At 37.2% G+C, this 17,741-nt stretch overlaps 1 protein-coding gene across 3 annotated transcripts in view; it reads left to right on the top strand.

Moving 5' to 3' along the window:
• LOC119555181 (homeodomain-interacting protein kinase 2) overlaps positions 1 to 17,741 on the top strand; it is a 41,446-nt gene that overhangs the window by 11,293 nt on the left and 12,412 nt on the right. Inside the window, exon 1 of one of the 3 annotated variants that reach the window (XM_037866433.1) lies at positions 16,539 to 16,744. The exons of the other annotated variants lie outside the window; for them this stretch is intronic. Within the exon in view, the coding sequence (XP_037722361.1) occupies positions 16,696 to 16,744 (49 nt within the window). The 5' untranslated portion in view covers positions 16,539 to 16,695. Of the gene's footprint in view, positions 1 to 16,538; positions 16,745 to 17,741 lie in introns of those variants that run through there. 3 annotated transcript variants of the gene reach the window in all.

Genomic DNA, 17,741 nt, shown 5'->3' with positions numbered 1-17,741 from the left:
AAAGAACATTTTCAACTCAGATAAAAACGTTAGAATTTTCTCTGTGTAGGTATATATTTGGAATATAAAAATTAAAAAAAAAAAACCAAACTAGTCAACTTTTAAACTTAAATCAAATTGATTTAGCTTTTATTTCTGTGCCAACCGAAAATATATTTGGCTATGCGGTTGACATGTAAAGAGAAGACGAGAAACATACACAAAAGACAGACGAACGAGAAATCTAAATGAAATTTCCATGCAAGACATCACGTAGGCTCAAAGTGCAGAGACAACAAAATGTCGAAAACAGCAAAACGAGTAAACAAAATTCAGATTCGTATTTTATTTTTCGTTTCGGAATGGTTAAATGGCTAACGACACCGACCCGCTGCAAATTCATGAATATAGTCATGGCTCTCCAGTGAATATTTTGATAAACTTAAGGATCCAGCGATCGAAGAGCGAGGGCCTTAAAATCAATGTCAGAAATGAAAATTGTTTTCTTATAACTCAAAACTCGAGAAGGTCAGACTGGGGTTGGGCGGGCACTTAAAGGGTCCGCCACTCAGGGAAACTCGTGAAAATGACAGCTGTCCGTGATGACTGTATATATCTGCCAGATACAGATACAGATACACAGATACAGATACTCAGCTCAAGTCGGCTATAGCAAACATTTCAATTAACCAAAACGCAAGGCAGCAGTAAAAAAAGAGAAGGCAGATAGATAAAGTAGATTAAAGAGGACGGGCAAAAAATTATCTTTATGTTGTGTATTTATTTTGCTTAGCTTTTCCCTCAATTATTTCTGACATGCCACCAAATTTGACTTCTGGTGTTGTCATACGTGGGTAATATTTGCTGATATATGATGGATAGGGTCAGTTAGTCGAGGCCAGGCAGAGAAGCTCTTTATTTTGGTGTACTCGTATATAAACATTTCGAAAATCCACTTTAAATTTTTAAAATACAACTGCAGTTTCCTTATAACGAACTCAACACAATTCCCCTCACGATCCCATCATTAGTAACTCAATTAATTGATGAATGCAAAAGTGTAATTGTAATTTTCTATATTTTAATTTGATTTGTGTTCTCTTTTATTACAGGTAAGCCACAAAAAAAACCCATTAGATGATCCCCACGAGGTGCTTTAAGTGAGTTTCAATTTGATGTATTCGAATATGATAATTCCCGGGGAGATCTGAACTTTGTGTACTGTTGCCGAGTCGGTTTTCTTTCACGGTTAGATGAATTTCAGCTGCTTTTTTCTCCTTATGGAAGTACATACATTGATTTCAACTTTGTTTCGGTTGTTTTTCGTTCATTTTTGGGTTTGAGTCTCGTTGCTCCGAAAGATCTTCGCAGAGCAGCAGCAACTTTGAGAAATCGGACCAGTTTCAGCCTGAGAACTTGTTTCGCGTGTCTGTAGACGTTCATTGCGCATACAGTTGGCAGTTTTAATTGAGTTTGCAGTCCCCGAAAAACAAGTGAGACCAGTGGGTATACGTTAGTAGACTTAGAGATACCTGGTACCTAAAGAAAGAGCATTCCAAAAGGCGATTATCGAATAAGAGTGCTATAACTTAAAAGTTCTAGGTAATAAATATATAAATTGTATACTGTTTGCTTTTCTTTCTTATTTATTCTTCACAAAAGCCGTCGATTGCTAATACTCTTGGGTCCCATAATTCAAGGGTACAATAAACAGCAGCTTTAATTTGCCATTAAACACCATCTCCTCTTCTACTCTTTCGGAGTCTCCACTCTTTAGTGAGCAGCTTTGAGGAACGGCGGCAAATGGAGGTCAACTTAAAAATTTATTAAAAAAATACTCGAAACACAACAAGAAGAAACAATAAACGTGGCAAGAAGCAGCTGAAAGAAAATTTGCCAACACAATTTGTTTTTAAAGCTTAACTTTTGCAACTCCCCTCTGTACAGTTGCGGCCAGTATAATGTAACACAGAAGGGAGACTAAAGAATTCACGTCTACTTTTGTTTTACCATTTTTAAATACAATTTGCCTTCGGACAATCGGCTTAAACCGTAGTAAGGTATGCGTTAATTTTCTCAAGAATTCGCGTTAACGCATGATTGCTAATTCGTTTAATCTTCAGGTTAAAATATGCGGTTTTTTTTTTTGTATATTAACCTATTTGTACTATTGTTTATTGATACTGCTATGAGGTTGACCTCAGGTGTGTATCCCCTTTTAAACTGTAGAGCGGTAAACCTTGAGGTTGCTGCTATTGTAGAGCGGGCTGTCAATGTCTGCGTCACTTGTTTTATTGCCCGTCTGTTCGCTGTGTGTTGCTGTGTGCGTGTGTATCTGTGCGTGTGACAATGCAGGGCCTTTTACTTGAATTGTATTCCACAACGTTCCAGCAGATACTGAGACACAGAGATACAGATACTTTTACAGTTACCGATACAGATACGTGCGATGTCGTCTATGGAAATTGAGACTAAATTGGGTTAACAAGTGTTAATGGACAGAGATCTGACACCTCCCTTCCATTTTCCCCTCTTTTATTTAAACGAAAAACTGCATCAACACAGGCAGAAAGGAACAAGAAATCAACAGAGAACCAGAAAGATACATTGAGAATATTGTGGGAATGAGCCGAGATTTGTTTTTGGTGGTTCCCAAAGTACAGTAAGCCCCAATGAAAGCCATTCTTCCCCAAGAAAGTTGAGAAATTATGCTTGAAGAATACAAAATTAGGGAAGGGAAAAGTTAAGAATTTGTCGACAGCCAATGAAATTTGTTCGAGCCGCATTTAAATATTAAATTAAGTTTGAAATTAACATTAGCTCTTTATCCGCTTGCCGTATCAATGTCTCTCTCATTTCGCTTTCAATTTCTTCTTCGATCAATCAATTTTAATGAAATTTCTCAGAACTTTTTGGCAGCGCCCCATGCCGGCTCTTATTTTAGCACCCACCTCAAAACACCTTTAAAAAATAACAACCCACCACCCACTTATACGAAAATTTACATAGCGACAGAATACGCAAAGCAAAGAGCAGGAAAAAAAGAGATTAGAGAGAAATTTACGTAGAAGAAAGAAATGAATGAAAGTAGCATTAAAATTAAATACAGTGAGGTATGATTTAGGTGTTTTTCTATGAAAGTTATAAATAAATTTAATGCCTAATAATGCCCAACGAACAAAGTATGTGGGCGTAGGATTATTTTCTACCGGCAGTCTGCCGAGACGCACAGTATACAGGAACTGGCAAATCACTCACACAAAAATAAGAGAGTTTGTAAAATAAAATATAGGGGAATAATTTAAATCGAGCAGCCACTGTAACAGCAAATTAAATAATATCAAAGCTGCTTAAGCCAAGGCTAGATAAAGGGGGCGGTGTGGGGCGGTGCAGCAAAGTGTGATAGGTGCGAGGAAAAGCACAAATAAATGCAGAAAACACCGAGGCCCAGAAATAGAATTATCGGACTTACACAACAAGCTCACCGGGAGGTGAGGGTGGTCTACACATATAGAATAGGATACATGGGTGTTCGGATCGGGTGGCGATTGTAATTGGGGGGTGGACCTAGTGGTGCCTTTGCCTCCGTCACAACACATTAAACGCAATTATAGAAAGTCAATTGAGAAGCAACAACAGCAGGAAAAGCGGCAAAATTGTGCGCGGGCGTTGAAAGGCTGCAGAAAAAAAGCCGACATCAACGTCAAAAGCGGCTTGGGTTACACCAAAAAAGAAAAGCTCGAATACGTTTTCATCCTGCGTTGACAGGAGAGAGGAAAAACCACCGCAACACGTGCCTCTATTTGCCTGTTTTGTCCAGATTGGGTATTTTCCCAATTACACTGAAAACATTTTTTCTAATTTCTAATTTTTAAAAACATTCAACACTATTGAGGATTTTTATTAAAAACTACTTATTATTTTATTATGGAATTTTTTTTTGTATAATTCGGAAATCTATATCAATTTATTTACATTTTTTGTGTAAAATACGTTTTAAACCTATATGGCTATTTTCTTTGAGTGCAATTTTTATATAGACCTCGCAATTTTCCCCCCGTTTCTCATCGCTTTTTGCTAATTCCATTTTGCATGCTGGGACGCCCTGCAGAGAAGTTTCTATTAAAATCCTTTCCTCGCTGTGGGAATAGATAAACAAAATGGTTGGCAAGGAGGGGAAAATGGGAAAACGAGAAAAGTGGAAATGTGGGAAATGTATGAAAACTCAAATAGTGCCTACAGGAATACTTGAAGAGAAAACTGTGTAGTAGGAGAAAGACTATGTTTTCTATGCTTTCTCCCTGCAGTTTTTACTCCATATGTTACAATTTTCAGTATCAATTTAACATACCATTGTCTCACTCTTTGGGGGCTCACTGTAGCCTTTTTTCGGAGCTTAATTTGCCAAATCTGTCGGCTTAGCAGCTGAAATCCAGAAATTGCTCGACCACCCCACACTCTACTCCCTTTTCCCAATTTTTTCTTCACTTTTTATAGTATTCATTCCGCTTATCGAACTATCTGGCTGTAGTTTACCTGTTATTATTGTGCTTTTCGCTTTCTACAGGTGTGTAGTCGGAAATTTTTGTTGCTTTGGGACTAAATTGGATGACTAATGGGAGATTTCGCTGTTTTGCCATTCGCTATTTTGTTTATACCTATTTGCCTTTTGCTACGTTTTGAAGCCAAAACAAGTTTTCAACTGCTTTTTACTCGCTATTATTAATCGATGTTGTTGTTTTTATCCGTTCGTGCCGGGGCGTTCCACATAATACACGTTAAATACAAGGCAACAAAAAAGCAAACGTTTTGAAATTTAATTTTTTGGGTCTCTATTTATCTTTTTTTTTTTCTCTAACAAATAAAAACACTATTCTCTGCTGATATGCGGATATAAGTTGATACTAAGATACATTTGGATTAGACAATTTTGTTTAGCCTCCAAGGCTGTGTGGATCGTCTGATTCGAGGAACACAAAACCTTATAATAATATTGGCTTTAATTTATTGATTCCGTTTCTATGTAATCGGATGTGCTTCATAGATTGGAAATTATGGAGGTTTTCAAGGTTTTTAAGTTTTTTTTGTAAGAATTTTGAATTTGGGCTCTATAAAGACTGCTTAAGATAAACCACCTAATATATAATGCCTATTTTTACATTTATCGCATTGTATCATAATTTTCTTGGCAATACACATTGTTGCTTTTGTGTAACTTTTGTTTAAACCACCACGCCCAATTCCTTCAATCTTAAATTGTGCATCTCAAGCGTTTCAACTAAAAATGCCCGAAGAAAAGCCAGCAAAATAAAAATATTGAATGTGTAAAAAGACGTTTTCAACGTTGTTGATGTTGGCAGGCATAAATAAGAAAAGAAAAACATAAAAAATACACGGCAGAGTTATGCGACAGAAATGTGGGCCCCCATCCACTTACCCTTCTGCAATTTGTGGCCGAGAAAAACCGGGGGGAAAAAGGCAAACATTCTCTTGTAAAACTCGTCCATAAAATGCAGATAAGAAAAGCGAGAAAAAAGTGCAGGCAAAGTGCAGTTAGGCAACATTGTGGTTGGTCTCCTTTTTCCTTCTGGTTGTTTTGCCTTTAAGGCGGCGCACACATATTTATTCTTGTCTTATTACACAAATTTAAATATTTAAAATGAAATTCGCCCCGTCTCTTGGGCGGCAAAAGGTGACCGTGCTCGTTTTTCTTGTTTTCTGGTTGGGCAATTAAGTTGAAAATATTCTTTCTGCTTTACATTCCTTGTTTTTGCGATTCTTTTTTGGACATTGCACGCATTTCACTTGTTTTATTCGCTGCTGTTGACCGCTGAGTGGGGCAATTGTTTTAATTTTATGTTTATTCTTGAAAAAGGTATATTATAATTTGACCCATTTTATGTTGTCAAATTGAATCAAGAGCTTTTTTTCCCTTTAACATTATTTCACTTCCATCTGACAAAATTGAATCAAAAATATTATTTCACGCATGATTTAATATTGTTTTTTTTTTCATTATTATGTAATTGTTTTTTTTTACACTCCTTTTTTTCTGCTGTTAATTTTTTTATTCTTTAAATCACTTGACTTTGTGGCGCCTAGAAATTATTTTCCTCACCGCTCAGTGATTTCACTGAGTTTAACTTTTCCATTTGTAGAAATCTATTTTAAAACTCGTCTGATTGCAATGCAAACAGTGATATATAGGGTCATATAGTGGTTTTTCTATAGTGTGGTTATCTATAAGAACTGTTTATGACTGATAATAAAAGCGCAAAATAAGGTCTGATAAGCAGAGATAAACAGTTGTGTGCACAAATTAAAATTAGATATTTCTTCTCCTAGCGTTTTTCCCACCCTTTGCAACAAATTACACAGCTCTTCTCACTTAACTCGTTTGAAAATATTCCATAACTCTTGGCAGGAATTCACTATTCACTTACTGCTGGTTGGCTTTGATTAATAAGTGCAAAAAGCGGAATCAACGACAATAACAACCGCTCAAACATTAATTATACATTTTTGTATAATTTATGAATTTAATGTTTTACATTTTTGTATAATTAATTAAATGAATGCTTATTTGTGTGATGATGAATTATGTTAATAGCCTTCGCCGCTGTCTGTCTTTCTCTGGTTTTCTGTGCCGATTCAGTTTGCAATTGGTGAGGGGGTGGTCATGGGTGGGGTGAGAAGGGGGTGGCACAGGGGGCTTGGGTGTAACTACTGCCAACTGTCAGCCCACATACAACATTCACATTCAACAACGGACGTCGACGGCGCCAAACTTCTCCACCAGCCCACTCGAGCCAAGTGAAACTTGTCGTTTGCCCCTCATCTCTGTCTGTCCCCCCTCCCCCCCTTTGCTATAACCCCCCTTGTCCACGCCCCTGGGCGCTGTACTCGACTGCGTCTCTGAGTCATAGTTCCCCATGAGTTTGTTTGCTCGCTGCCTCCATTTGCTGCGAAACGGTTTGCATACCCTGTCCCAAAAAGGGTTGCCTTTGTGCAGGTGACTCATCTGCAGGGGACCATTTAAATAGGTTTAAAAATAAACCTGTATTAATAAGCAAATGCACAGGTTCTATTTGTGCTTATATGGATGTGTTATGAACTGATTTGTATCTATAACTGCGGTCGGCAGCGTCCCATTGGGGATTTGATTCACTCTAATCAAATATAATATTTTGAAAAACCATATTTATTTTACAAGTACACTGTGCGTGCGTCGACAGACTGCCGGCAGAGAATAAAAAAGTCACCGAATGGGTACCTGATTTGGAAACAGTCCAATTATACGCTAACTTAAAGCAATTTAAAAGTAATTTCCTTTCGATAATTTGGCAGCTTTATCATCGCATAAGCGTGTTCCATCTTCGACTAAGAACTTCCCCCAGCTGATGTCCTTCTGTTTTTGCTATCCACTTTATGGGGCTGCCAGCTCTTTCCTCTTCTATTAGTCATTGACCATTCGTTCGGCGAAATGTTGCAACATAAACTCACTCCGCAGTTGTGGATGATATTGGCTTGGTTGGTTGAGCCACCCCAAAAATGGATTATACTATAGAGGCAGTGATGTCAGCGGGGTCTGGCTGTCTATATGGTGTATTCCAACCACCCCCTTTTATCATACCCTTAACCTAGCCCAATGTCAGTTCTCGCCTCAAACAAAAACAAGAAGTTTTTGTTTTGTTCAAATTTTGTTTGGGTTTTTGTCTTGCCCTCATTCCTTTTACTATTACTGGCTATCCGAGTTCTGTTTTGTCTGGGTTTTTCTCAGAATTGGCTACTTGACTATTATGAGCAGAGCTCTTTCTATTGCTATTTTCACATTATGCTGGTTTTTTCTTTCGTATGAAATTTCAGAAACTTTTGCCTGCATTTCTTTTTGTGTTTGGTTCATTTTTATGTTAATTTATGAAGAATTTTCCTTTTTTTATGGGCTTTTATTGCTAGCCACTCAATTTCTCATCCTTCTGGGTTTTCCTTGGCCTTCTTGCTACCCTTTTCAGAACTATTTCTTCTTCCTGTCATGCCATATGCTTATAATTCCATTTGAATTTCTAGCTCTCGACTTGAAGTTTCCATTTCCGTTGGACTATTTTCGGGGGTAAACTTTCACGCCCACTTTTATGGGTATAAGGGGTTCGTTATAAGGGGGATCTTCGGTGTTCGGTATTGGCTTCCTTTCGGGTCTTTGAACTTGTTTTCTTTGCGTTTTTGCGGCTCATAACATTAAATGTGGCCTTTTGTTGTTCTTCGCCGCGTCGGGTTCTTCTGCTGGCTCGACTTTATGGCTGTTGCCTGAAATGAAACACATTTCGTGCGTTTTATGCGTTCTCCATGGCGTATGAGTAATATTTTGTGTTTTTATTGCGCATACGTCGTGTGGTCGTTGGTTGGTTCGCTCGGCTTGTTAATGAAATGTTTTCGTACACCTCAATTCATTCAAAATTATTCAATACAAGATGTAATTAGAGGCAATTAGGGCAGGAAAAATTGCAATGGCAAAATGGATAACAAAAAAGAAGGCAAACAACATATCTGCTTTGAAATGCATACCCTGTTTTATTCTTTTGGACGATCTTTTTGGGAATTTATGCGATTTTATTGACTTTTCTCGCTCTCTCATTTACGTGGCGAAACGAACTTTTGAAAAATTCGTTTTGAAAAATTTAAAAGGCCCATGGCAAAAGAGGCGTGTCAATTACATTAACTAGAACACGCCAGTCCCGGCCAACAACCAATCAAGCTGCAAAGGCGAAAGCAAAAGCTAATTCCTCCCTCGCCCCCTGCTCCAGCCATAATTCATATTGCATCGATTGATCCATATTTTATATTACCGAATACCGAACACAAACGGCAACGGCGGGCAGACCAACCCAATTGGAATTGGCTTGTTTTCATTTTCCATGAGGTTGGGCGGCTAAAAACGAGGCTAAACAGAACGGGGGCGGGGTGAATAATTCATCACTCAAGTGTCGCACTCACGACCCATAACTCATGTCCACTTCAAACCGATTACAAAGGGAATTTTCTAAATTTTCCTACGTACCCAGAGAATTGCACTGAAACAATAATTCTGCCGACTTAACTGATAGCTAGTTGAAATTCACAGAAGGAGGCTTGCGACCATCGTTATCTCGCTCACAGCTGCTAAAAACAAATGTGAACTATCCTTATCAATAAGTAGTACTAAAATAAAATGCATTTATATTGCCTTTTGATTGAATGGAATACTGTTGACTTGTGTTATCAGCACAAGTTTTCAAACTGAATATTTTCCTTCCTCAATTTAATACATATAATCATCATCATATAATACATATTTATTTTTGCTAGTGTACATAATACATGGCAGAGGGATGGCGGAATGATATAATAATGTCATTGCACTCTTGAACTCGCCTCTTCGTCATCGTCATTGTGGGCAAAAACAACAATGACAAATCCAGCAGAACCGCAAACACGAATATGGATGCGATAATGATGATGCTAATAATGAGGCACAAACATAGACCAAACGAAATTAAATTAAACGAGAAATTCCCACTGCAGGTGGACAGCATTACATTCTATTTCTGCCCATGCAAGCAATATAAAAACAAAAAATCAAAATGTTTCCTCAAATTAGCCTAAACCAGAAATATTTGAAATATTTTATTTGGGTATGATGCAAATGAATGAAACGTTTCATCAGACACCTAATGATTACTGAGTGATCTATTTAAAAGCTTCAATGTGATTGCGAACCCGGGGAATTGCAATAATTTATATTTCGCAAGCCTTAACGACAAAGTGCAATTCAATTTGCAAAATATTTTAATTGGAAAGAATTCTGAAAACCGACAAATGTTTTCCAAATGCTGCTGCCACATTTGACCGAGATTTTTCTGCTTTTCTTGGGGGACACAGTCGACTTCTGGCTTTTGCCTTTCAATAGAAAGAGAAACGGGCAAATCGATGGAATGCGAATCAATAATCTTAAAGTTGAAACTCAATCTACATTGCATTTGGCGTCTGCTTTTGCTTTTATTTATTCATTTTTCCTCAGCGTTGCAATGGATTTTTTATTCGATTTCTAATTTGCAGCGCTGCTTTTATTATATTTTGTGCTATTTTTCCTTGACTGCTGCTGGCTTTTCCTTTCGTTCGTCCAACCCCTTTGACTCGTTTTGCTTATTTTGTGTTTTCAATCAAATTGACACGCTTTCCCTTTTCGCTTCATTTCCTTTGGCCGTCTTCAGGCTGTTTGCATTTGCATTTAAATTACATTGGAAACCGAAATTTGAAAACGATTCGCTGGGTTTTTCTGCATTTGGGTCTGCCTGGGAACTTTGACTGTGGGATTGGCTTGAACTTTGCGCAGACCCGATGCAAAAATTTGATACTTTTTGTTAATGATCCCAAAGAGCTGCTTGTAAAAAATGAAAATCGAGAGGGGAATATGGTACCCTGTGCTTGCAAGAAGTGAAAAATGAAAAAGGTTAAGGCCAAATTAATGATTATAAAAATATTAATTAAAACTATGGAGGAATATGTATAGCGCTGCGCTAAAAATGCAGTATAATGCTATTCAATTGGTGTTCTATGTTTTTATACATAGCTTGAAAAATAAAATCTCAATAACCCTATTATTCGACAGTGGGAGTTAATTACTTATCAAAAATTCAAATTTTGTTTTGTCCAATCAAGTAATACCATATGTTTATCTATACGTACTGGTTGTGAATCCCCCTCCGTGAAGTGAATGATTATAATCATTGGTCGCCGTCCAGTTCAGTTGCAATTTATGTTGTTTTTCCCATTCTTTATTTTATTTGCGCTGCTTTCATGCGTCAAAATATTTTCCAGTTTTATTTGCTGTTGTTGTTTTTCGACTGTAGACTACAGTGTCGTTGTTCCAGTTCTCTCGATGATGATCATTATGGTGAAGACTTGTTAGACTTGACGCACAACCGAAAGAGAGGGAAAACGTTGGGGCGAAAGAGACGGCTAGAGGCCTGGTTAGCTGATGCTATTTATATTTGGTTGCTGTTGTTTTTGCAGTTCGTGTCGCGTCTCGAGGCGTCTCCTCTGTCCCCTATAATCTGGACTGTTCCACCCTCTCCACCATATCACCATTTCACTTAACTTTCCACTGCACCCGCGTTTGACCCATTTGAAGTTAACTTCGCTTGGCTGGGCGCCTTTAAATTGTTATTCAAAAAAATACCCTGCATTATGAAATACACATTGTTTTCGGTATTGTATATTATAGTGGTATAAAAAAATCGATTTTCAGAGTTAATTATTGAATTTAATCCATATTTATCATTTACGAAACTCATCTAAACCACATTTTAGGTAACCGAATATCAAAGTTCCAATACTTGAACATGAAAATGTGGCAAAATTTTTGACCCACGTTAAAAAAGTATATTTCAATGTAGAATATCAGAGAATTCCACCAAAAATTCATAGAGGTATCCCACTTTAAAATCGGGATCCATTTACCCAAGTTATGAACGTTAGAAGTCCATTTTTGGGTTCCCAATCTGAAAGCCTTTTGAAATACGGAAAAATCGAACATGAAAATGGGTTAAAGTTTTGACCCTCGTATAACAAAAATACTTGAATGTAGATTATTAGAAAATTTCACCACAAATTCATAGAGGTATCCCACTTTAAAATCGGGATGCATTTACCCAAGTTATGAAAGTTAGAAGTCCATTTTTGGGTTCCCAATCTGAAAGCCTTTGGAAAAACGGAAAAATCGAACATGAAAATGGGCTAAAATTTTTACCCTCGTATAACAAAAATACTTGAATGTAGATTATTAGAGAATTCCACCACAAATTCATAGAGGTATCCCACGTCTAAATTGGGATCCAATAACTAAAGTTTCCCTTAGGAAATACAAAAAAAATTGAACATGAAAATGGGTTACATTTTTGACCCTCGTTAAAAAGATAAATTGTTACGTAAATGATTATAGAATTCAACCATTCTGGAAACCAGAAGTGACGTTTTGCATTCCCACACTGCATGCCATTGGATTTATGAAAAATTCTAACATGAAAATCGGGTAAATTTTTGACCGTCGTTAAATGGCGACAATACATAAAAATGTATGATATTTAAAATGTAAAATATTTGCAATTTTTCTCAGTATAGTACACTTGTGATTTTTTCTTTATTCTTTTTTGTTTCTTAGTTGTTTTCCAACCGAAAACTTACCGAACCCACCGCCGCCCACTTGTACCAACACACCTGAAGAGTTATGCGGCCACGCCCATTTTAAGCGCCCACTTCCGTCGGCTGTCGCTGTCACGCCCCCTCCGCCTTCCGTCCTCTTGTCACTGCATTGTGCAACACTCTTTTGCCCCTCTCTGCGATTCTCAGTTGGGTTACTTTAGGTCATTGCAGCTGGCGTTACGCTTCTAATGTTCGCTTGAAGGACGTCGACGTCGATGTCGACTGCGAGAGTTATGTGCCCCGATGTTTATGCTTTTGTTGTAGTTGTCATTCTATGGCCAGACTGAAAAAAAATCCAAGCGACCTCTAAGCGGTCGTCAACATTTTGTTTACTTCAACACAAAGTCGTTTCGCTAGTCTAGCCACATGGAAAAATGCAAACAAAACTGAACAAAAAATTCAGTATTCCTAATTACAATGGGTTCTACTCGATAAACAACTACGAGAGGAATGTGGAAACTTGGAGTGAAAAGCTTTCAGGGGTTAGATGAAAGAGTTTGATAAAAGATTGCATATACTTAGCCTCGGATTATCTATGGAGCTTCTTTAATACGGCTTAAGAAAATTTCAGAACACAAAGGCTTGGGATATATTCTATTCTATTCAACATGTTTTTTTACTGTATATTAAGAGATTTAAGATACCTATTTTGTTTCAAGAACCTTTTTAACTAACCCTTTTTAACTACAATTATAAGGTGTTTGTTCAGAAGACCTTCTAAGCCTTGTCTACATTTGCTAAGATAAAATAATTATTTTGCGTTTCTTTCATTACATAGCCTCTCATTCATCGTACAATTTCAGGTTTCTGTGCAATTTGCCAATTTCAATTCGTTTCATTTCGAATGGTTGATCTTAATCTGCGAAGAGCAAAACTTTCACCCAATGAAAAGTTGACGGTGAACAAATTTCCCTTTAATTTTGTATTATTTTGTTGGTTTGGTTTCGGTTTTGTGTTGGGTATTTTCGGTTTCTTTTGCCATGAATTACGTTTAATTTGAAATGATTTTTGTTGCTGTTGCTGTTGCCGCTGTCGACTTGTCAACTGCATGCAACATTTAACCGAAAAGCATCGAAAAGCAACCGAAAAACGAGATCAAAAAGTGGATCGTTAGGCTGTCTTTTGGGTGGGCGGGAAAAAGGGGGGAGGGAAAGTGGGTGGAGGTAAACGCCACCCCCCATCGTATTTGTTGTTCAGTCAGCATCCAAAAGCTTTCACAGTGCAAAATAAATCCACTTGCGTTCCACAGCGGTGTGGGTGAAAATGCTTTTACATTTTTCACACAGTTGCGGCCAAGAAAATAGTTTCGCAATGCCTAATAATATATTCAGGCTAACAAAACATAATTTAAATATGTAAAACAATTTGTTTTAATAAGTAATCATTTAAAACTTGTTTTTAAATACCAATTAAATATATCTAACTTAGTTATTTAATTAGACTTTTAAGTTATATATTTTGGAGCACCACTGTATGTGTTCAGCGTGTTGTGGGTGCCTGCTTTTACCTCATTTTTTTGTGCCGCTCTAGCTGCGCCCGATATTGCTTGGAAAAACTCTCAAAAACCATGCTGCCGTAGATCCGCGCAATTTAAATTTAAATTGCATTGGAAATTTCTCTGATATTGCTGTGGCTGTCTGTTTGGCAAATCCGCCAAGCAGCAAACAATAAAGCAACGAAAAAACAAAACAGCTCTTTAAAGGCCATTTTTTGTGATATTGTATCTTCTGTAATTGAATCTTGTTTGTGGGCTGCATTGTTGTGGCTCAGCAGTAATGGCAATATCGGAAAGAAACCCGATTATCACACTGGGAAATATTTATTATTACTATTGGATCATTAAGTTGATAGGTTTAAATAAGGTGAAAAGCTTTGACAGGATGGTATTTAGATAATAAATTAAAATCGGATACTCTAGTCCATATATAATGATCATTTTATATAAAATATATTTATTTTCAACTGTAAACTGCTCCTGATTTCTCGATGTGCACAGTGAGAAATAGCGATATCGTATGGAAAAAAGAGGGAGCGATCTTTGGGGGGCGTTGTTGTTGCTGGGCGCTGGTTTTACTGGCGTCATTGTAATCGACTGCGCTGCCTCAGTCGCCGTCGTGAATGCAATCAAGTGTGCAATGCAATTACACAAATGAAAACAGCAACAACGGCAAGCCAGAACAACAACAAAGTCAGCAGTAAAAAACAAACAATTAAAGCAACAACAAGTGCAGTATCTTCATCATTATTCAGCATGTTGTTGTTGCTCGTACTTGGGAAACCCTTAAAAATCGGGGAATCTTAATATCCAAGCAAGTATGTTTCATTGGGATCAAGGATTTGTGGGAAATTAATTATTTTATCGATCGATCGCAGTGCATAAAAATGATATTATTACACAGAGAAAATTCTGACGTTCTCATCTGAGTTGAAAATGTTCCCAAAAAATGAACAGCATTTTTAATTTGAAAATGTTTTTTTTTCTCGAATCAAGTTGAATTGGAGGTATTTAAGTACATTGTATGTACAAATAAACTATTAGTTCAGTCCTTAGTGTATACTTATCAAAAAGTTGTTAAATAGTTGTTTTCTTCTCACCATTTCGTTCTTATAATGATACCAAAATGTACTTACACGGTTTTTAAGAACGAATGTTCTCAATTCAAGAACAATGTTCTCAATTCAAGAACTATGTTCTTGGATAGTTTTCTCTGTGTAGGAAGCACACAAAGAAAAAATGTTATGGCTTAGATTGACGCAACTATTAGCAAGTTGCGTTTATTTTGTTGTAGTGGGAACAACTATTTTATTGGTAATACTGATTTAATTTAGTATAATTCCACAAAAGTTACTTAACATTTTTTCCAGGAATTTTTTAAGGTTTTAAAGGCTCTAACTTTACTGGTTCGTACTCCGAGTTGATTGATAAAAACAGTTTTATATGTATAGATGACTTAGTACCTACATATTTAAACTTGTTATTTATAGGGTATTTCCATCTTCGCTATCTGCTAAACATTCACTTTTTATCGCCATTGTTGCTGCTCTTTGCCATATTGTTGCCAAGCTGCAAAGGCACACAAGTCAAAATGAGTCGAAATGATAGGCAGGGGGAGGGGGGATTTATAAAAGTTGCAACTTTTATTTTGCGCTGCCAACTCCAAACAAGAAATGCACTCAAGCGTTGTTGTTGTTGCTGCTGTTAGTGCTGGTGCATTTGATTTATTGCATTTTCCATTTGGCTAAGCGTGGAAAATGTGAAAATACGAACTTCCGATTGCCATTTGGAAAATATGTAAATTGCTTTTCTTGGCAACATGTTGCATGCAACGCCAGTTGTTGCTTGGTCATCGCTTCAATCATCATTACCCATCGATGCCATGTTGTGCTTGAATTAACGATTCATTTTGGATTAGCTTGAGAACCTGTCGAACTTGGTGGCTAGTCACTTTGAGATAACACATCGATTAAGTGGGAGAACCTGAAAACATTGTGCTGATTAAAAATGGACAGAGGCTAAGCGAATGAGTCGATCGCAAATTAATAGACGGTATTATATATTTGCATTGATTGGGGGATCTTATGGTATCGTACGAGAGGTGTGACCCATAAAGTAGAACTTAATTCTAGCACCATTATAGAGGTAATGCCTTCTCAAATGATTCTTCTTTGTTGCTCAACGATTTCGTGTGTGTGTTCATTTTTTATACATCTTCTTTTTCTCGTTATTGTGAAAGTACCAAGGTTATTCAAGTGATTTTTTCTTCATCGTTTTTTAGAAAGGCGACAGTTTATTTTCGTGCCCCGCTTCTTTGTGCAGCAGCAGCAGCAACATGTCTCTGCAATTTGTTGCACGAGTGCCATTTTTGGCATTATCTCAATTTTTAAAGATCGTCGCTGCTTCTTTCTTTCACCTTACCTGCACCTCTTTTCCTGGTGTAACTTGTCTTCTGATTGTGGTTGGGTATATCACAGTGGTTGGGTGGATAGGAGGAGAGTTGAGTATGGGTTGAGTATGCAAATGTGAACATGTTTGGCATCGGGTGTTAAATATGCAACGCAGGCCATGAAAAATGCAACGCCAGCAGCAAAACCAAAGCCAAAAATGTAAGCAGAAGAAGTAGTAGCTGCAAAAGCAGATGAATTAGCAATGTGAGATGGAAAAGCAGCAGTAGAAATAACCAAGAAAAACATAACAGCATTGGAAACGCAGTCATAGAATTATCAAACAGCAGCAACATCCGAAATATATTTATAAAATACAACAGCAAACTAATGTCTAAAAACAGCACCCATAGATAAAGCACAACAAAAACAGAAGTATATGTGAAAATTCCCTCTACAACACCACTGGAAAACATGGCTATAAATCCAGCAGCATCATCAGTAATAGAATGAGAAGGAAAAGCGACAACACCGGCAGCAACATCAGCAAATGCATCGGCAATACCTGTGGAAAACCCAGCAGCAACATCCAGAGTAATGACTGCCAGAAGAAACGGCAGCAGCAGAAGAATCAAGAAAGCTTCTGGTAATTGCTCTGTCTTCCACGTCTCTTTCTTTCTTCTTGAATTTCATCGTCGACTTTCTCCGTTGTTCTTGCACGTTCTACCTGCTCCCATTTCTTACTGATTGCAGGGGGAGCAGGAAGGGGTTAAGAGGGGGTAGAAAGGGGGCGGAGAGGTCGCCGGCAACATTGTTGGCAGAGCAATTGTCGCTGCTGCTGCATTTCTGCTTCTTTTGGAACTTGTTTTTTTGTTCGTGTCTGTAGGCTCATGTTTTGTAGGTGCCACCTTTGTTGTGTTGTTGCTGCTGCTGTTGTTTTTGTTGTTGGCTTCGTCAGGTGCGTTGACAAGTGGAAATGCTTGCCCGTGCATTGCTCTCATTGCAGCGACAAATATTTATACTACCCTCCACCCCGAAACCCCACCACATTTCCAGCCCCTCATCGTCATGTTTCTCGTACACCGAAATCCAAATTATAGTATTACAGCTATATGATTCAATTTCGCTGCTGCCTTTCGGTTTTACAATAAACAACACGGTCTTAATACCTGTATATTTATAATGTAATTATACTTAAGTTGTTTAGCAAAAGAAGTGGGGGTTCTAAAGAATTTAAAAACGATATATAGTTAATATATATTATTTACTTAACTCTTGGTTTTTGCTATAAACATTTAAGTTATAAATATTTTTTAACTCTTAACTTTAACTTAAGATTTTATATCGAAACCTGCCCAGAACCAGAATAAGTTCCGTTTAAGAGTGTTTGAATGTTTGTGGATAACAGTTTATAAGAATTTAAATAAAATGTATAGTCGAATTTATATTATACTATTTATTCACGTCTTGCACTTTGCTATAAATATTTAAGTTATATATATTTGAAGTCTTAACTTTAACTTTAGATTTTATAACAACACCTACCCAGAAGTTCCGTTTAAGAATGTTTGTTTGTTAACAACTCATGGTCTGTCTTTGGCTTTAGCTTCATACTTTTTTCCAGTGATTTTAAATTAAATTTT

The sequence above is a fragment of the Drosophila subpulchrella genome, chromosome 3L, assembly GCF_014743375.2.
Source record: "Drosophila subpulchrella strain 33 F10 #4 breed RU33 chromosome 3L, RU_Dsub_v1.1 Primary Assembly, whole genome shotgun sequence".
Classification (NCBI taxonomy): Eukaryota; Metazoa; Arthropoda; class Insecta; order Diptera; family Drosophilidae; genus Drosophila; species Drosophila subpulchrella.
This window is presented reverse-complemented; position numbering and strand designations above follow the sequence as displayed.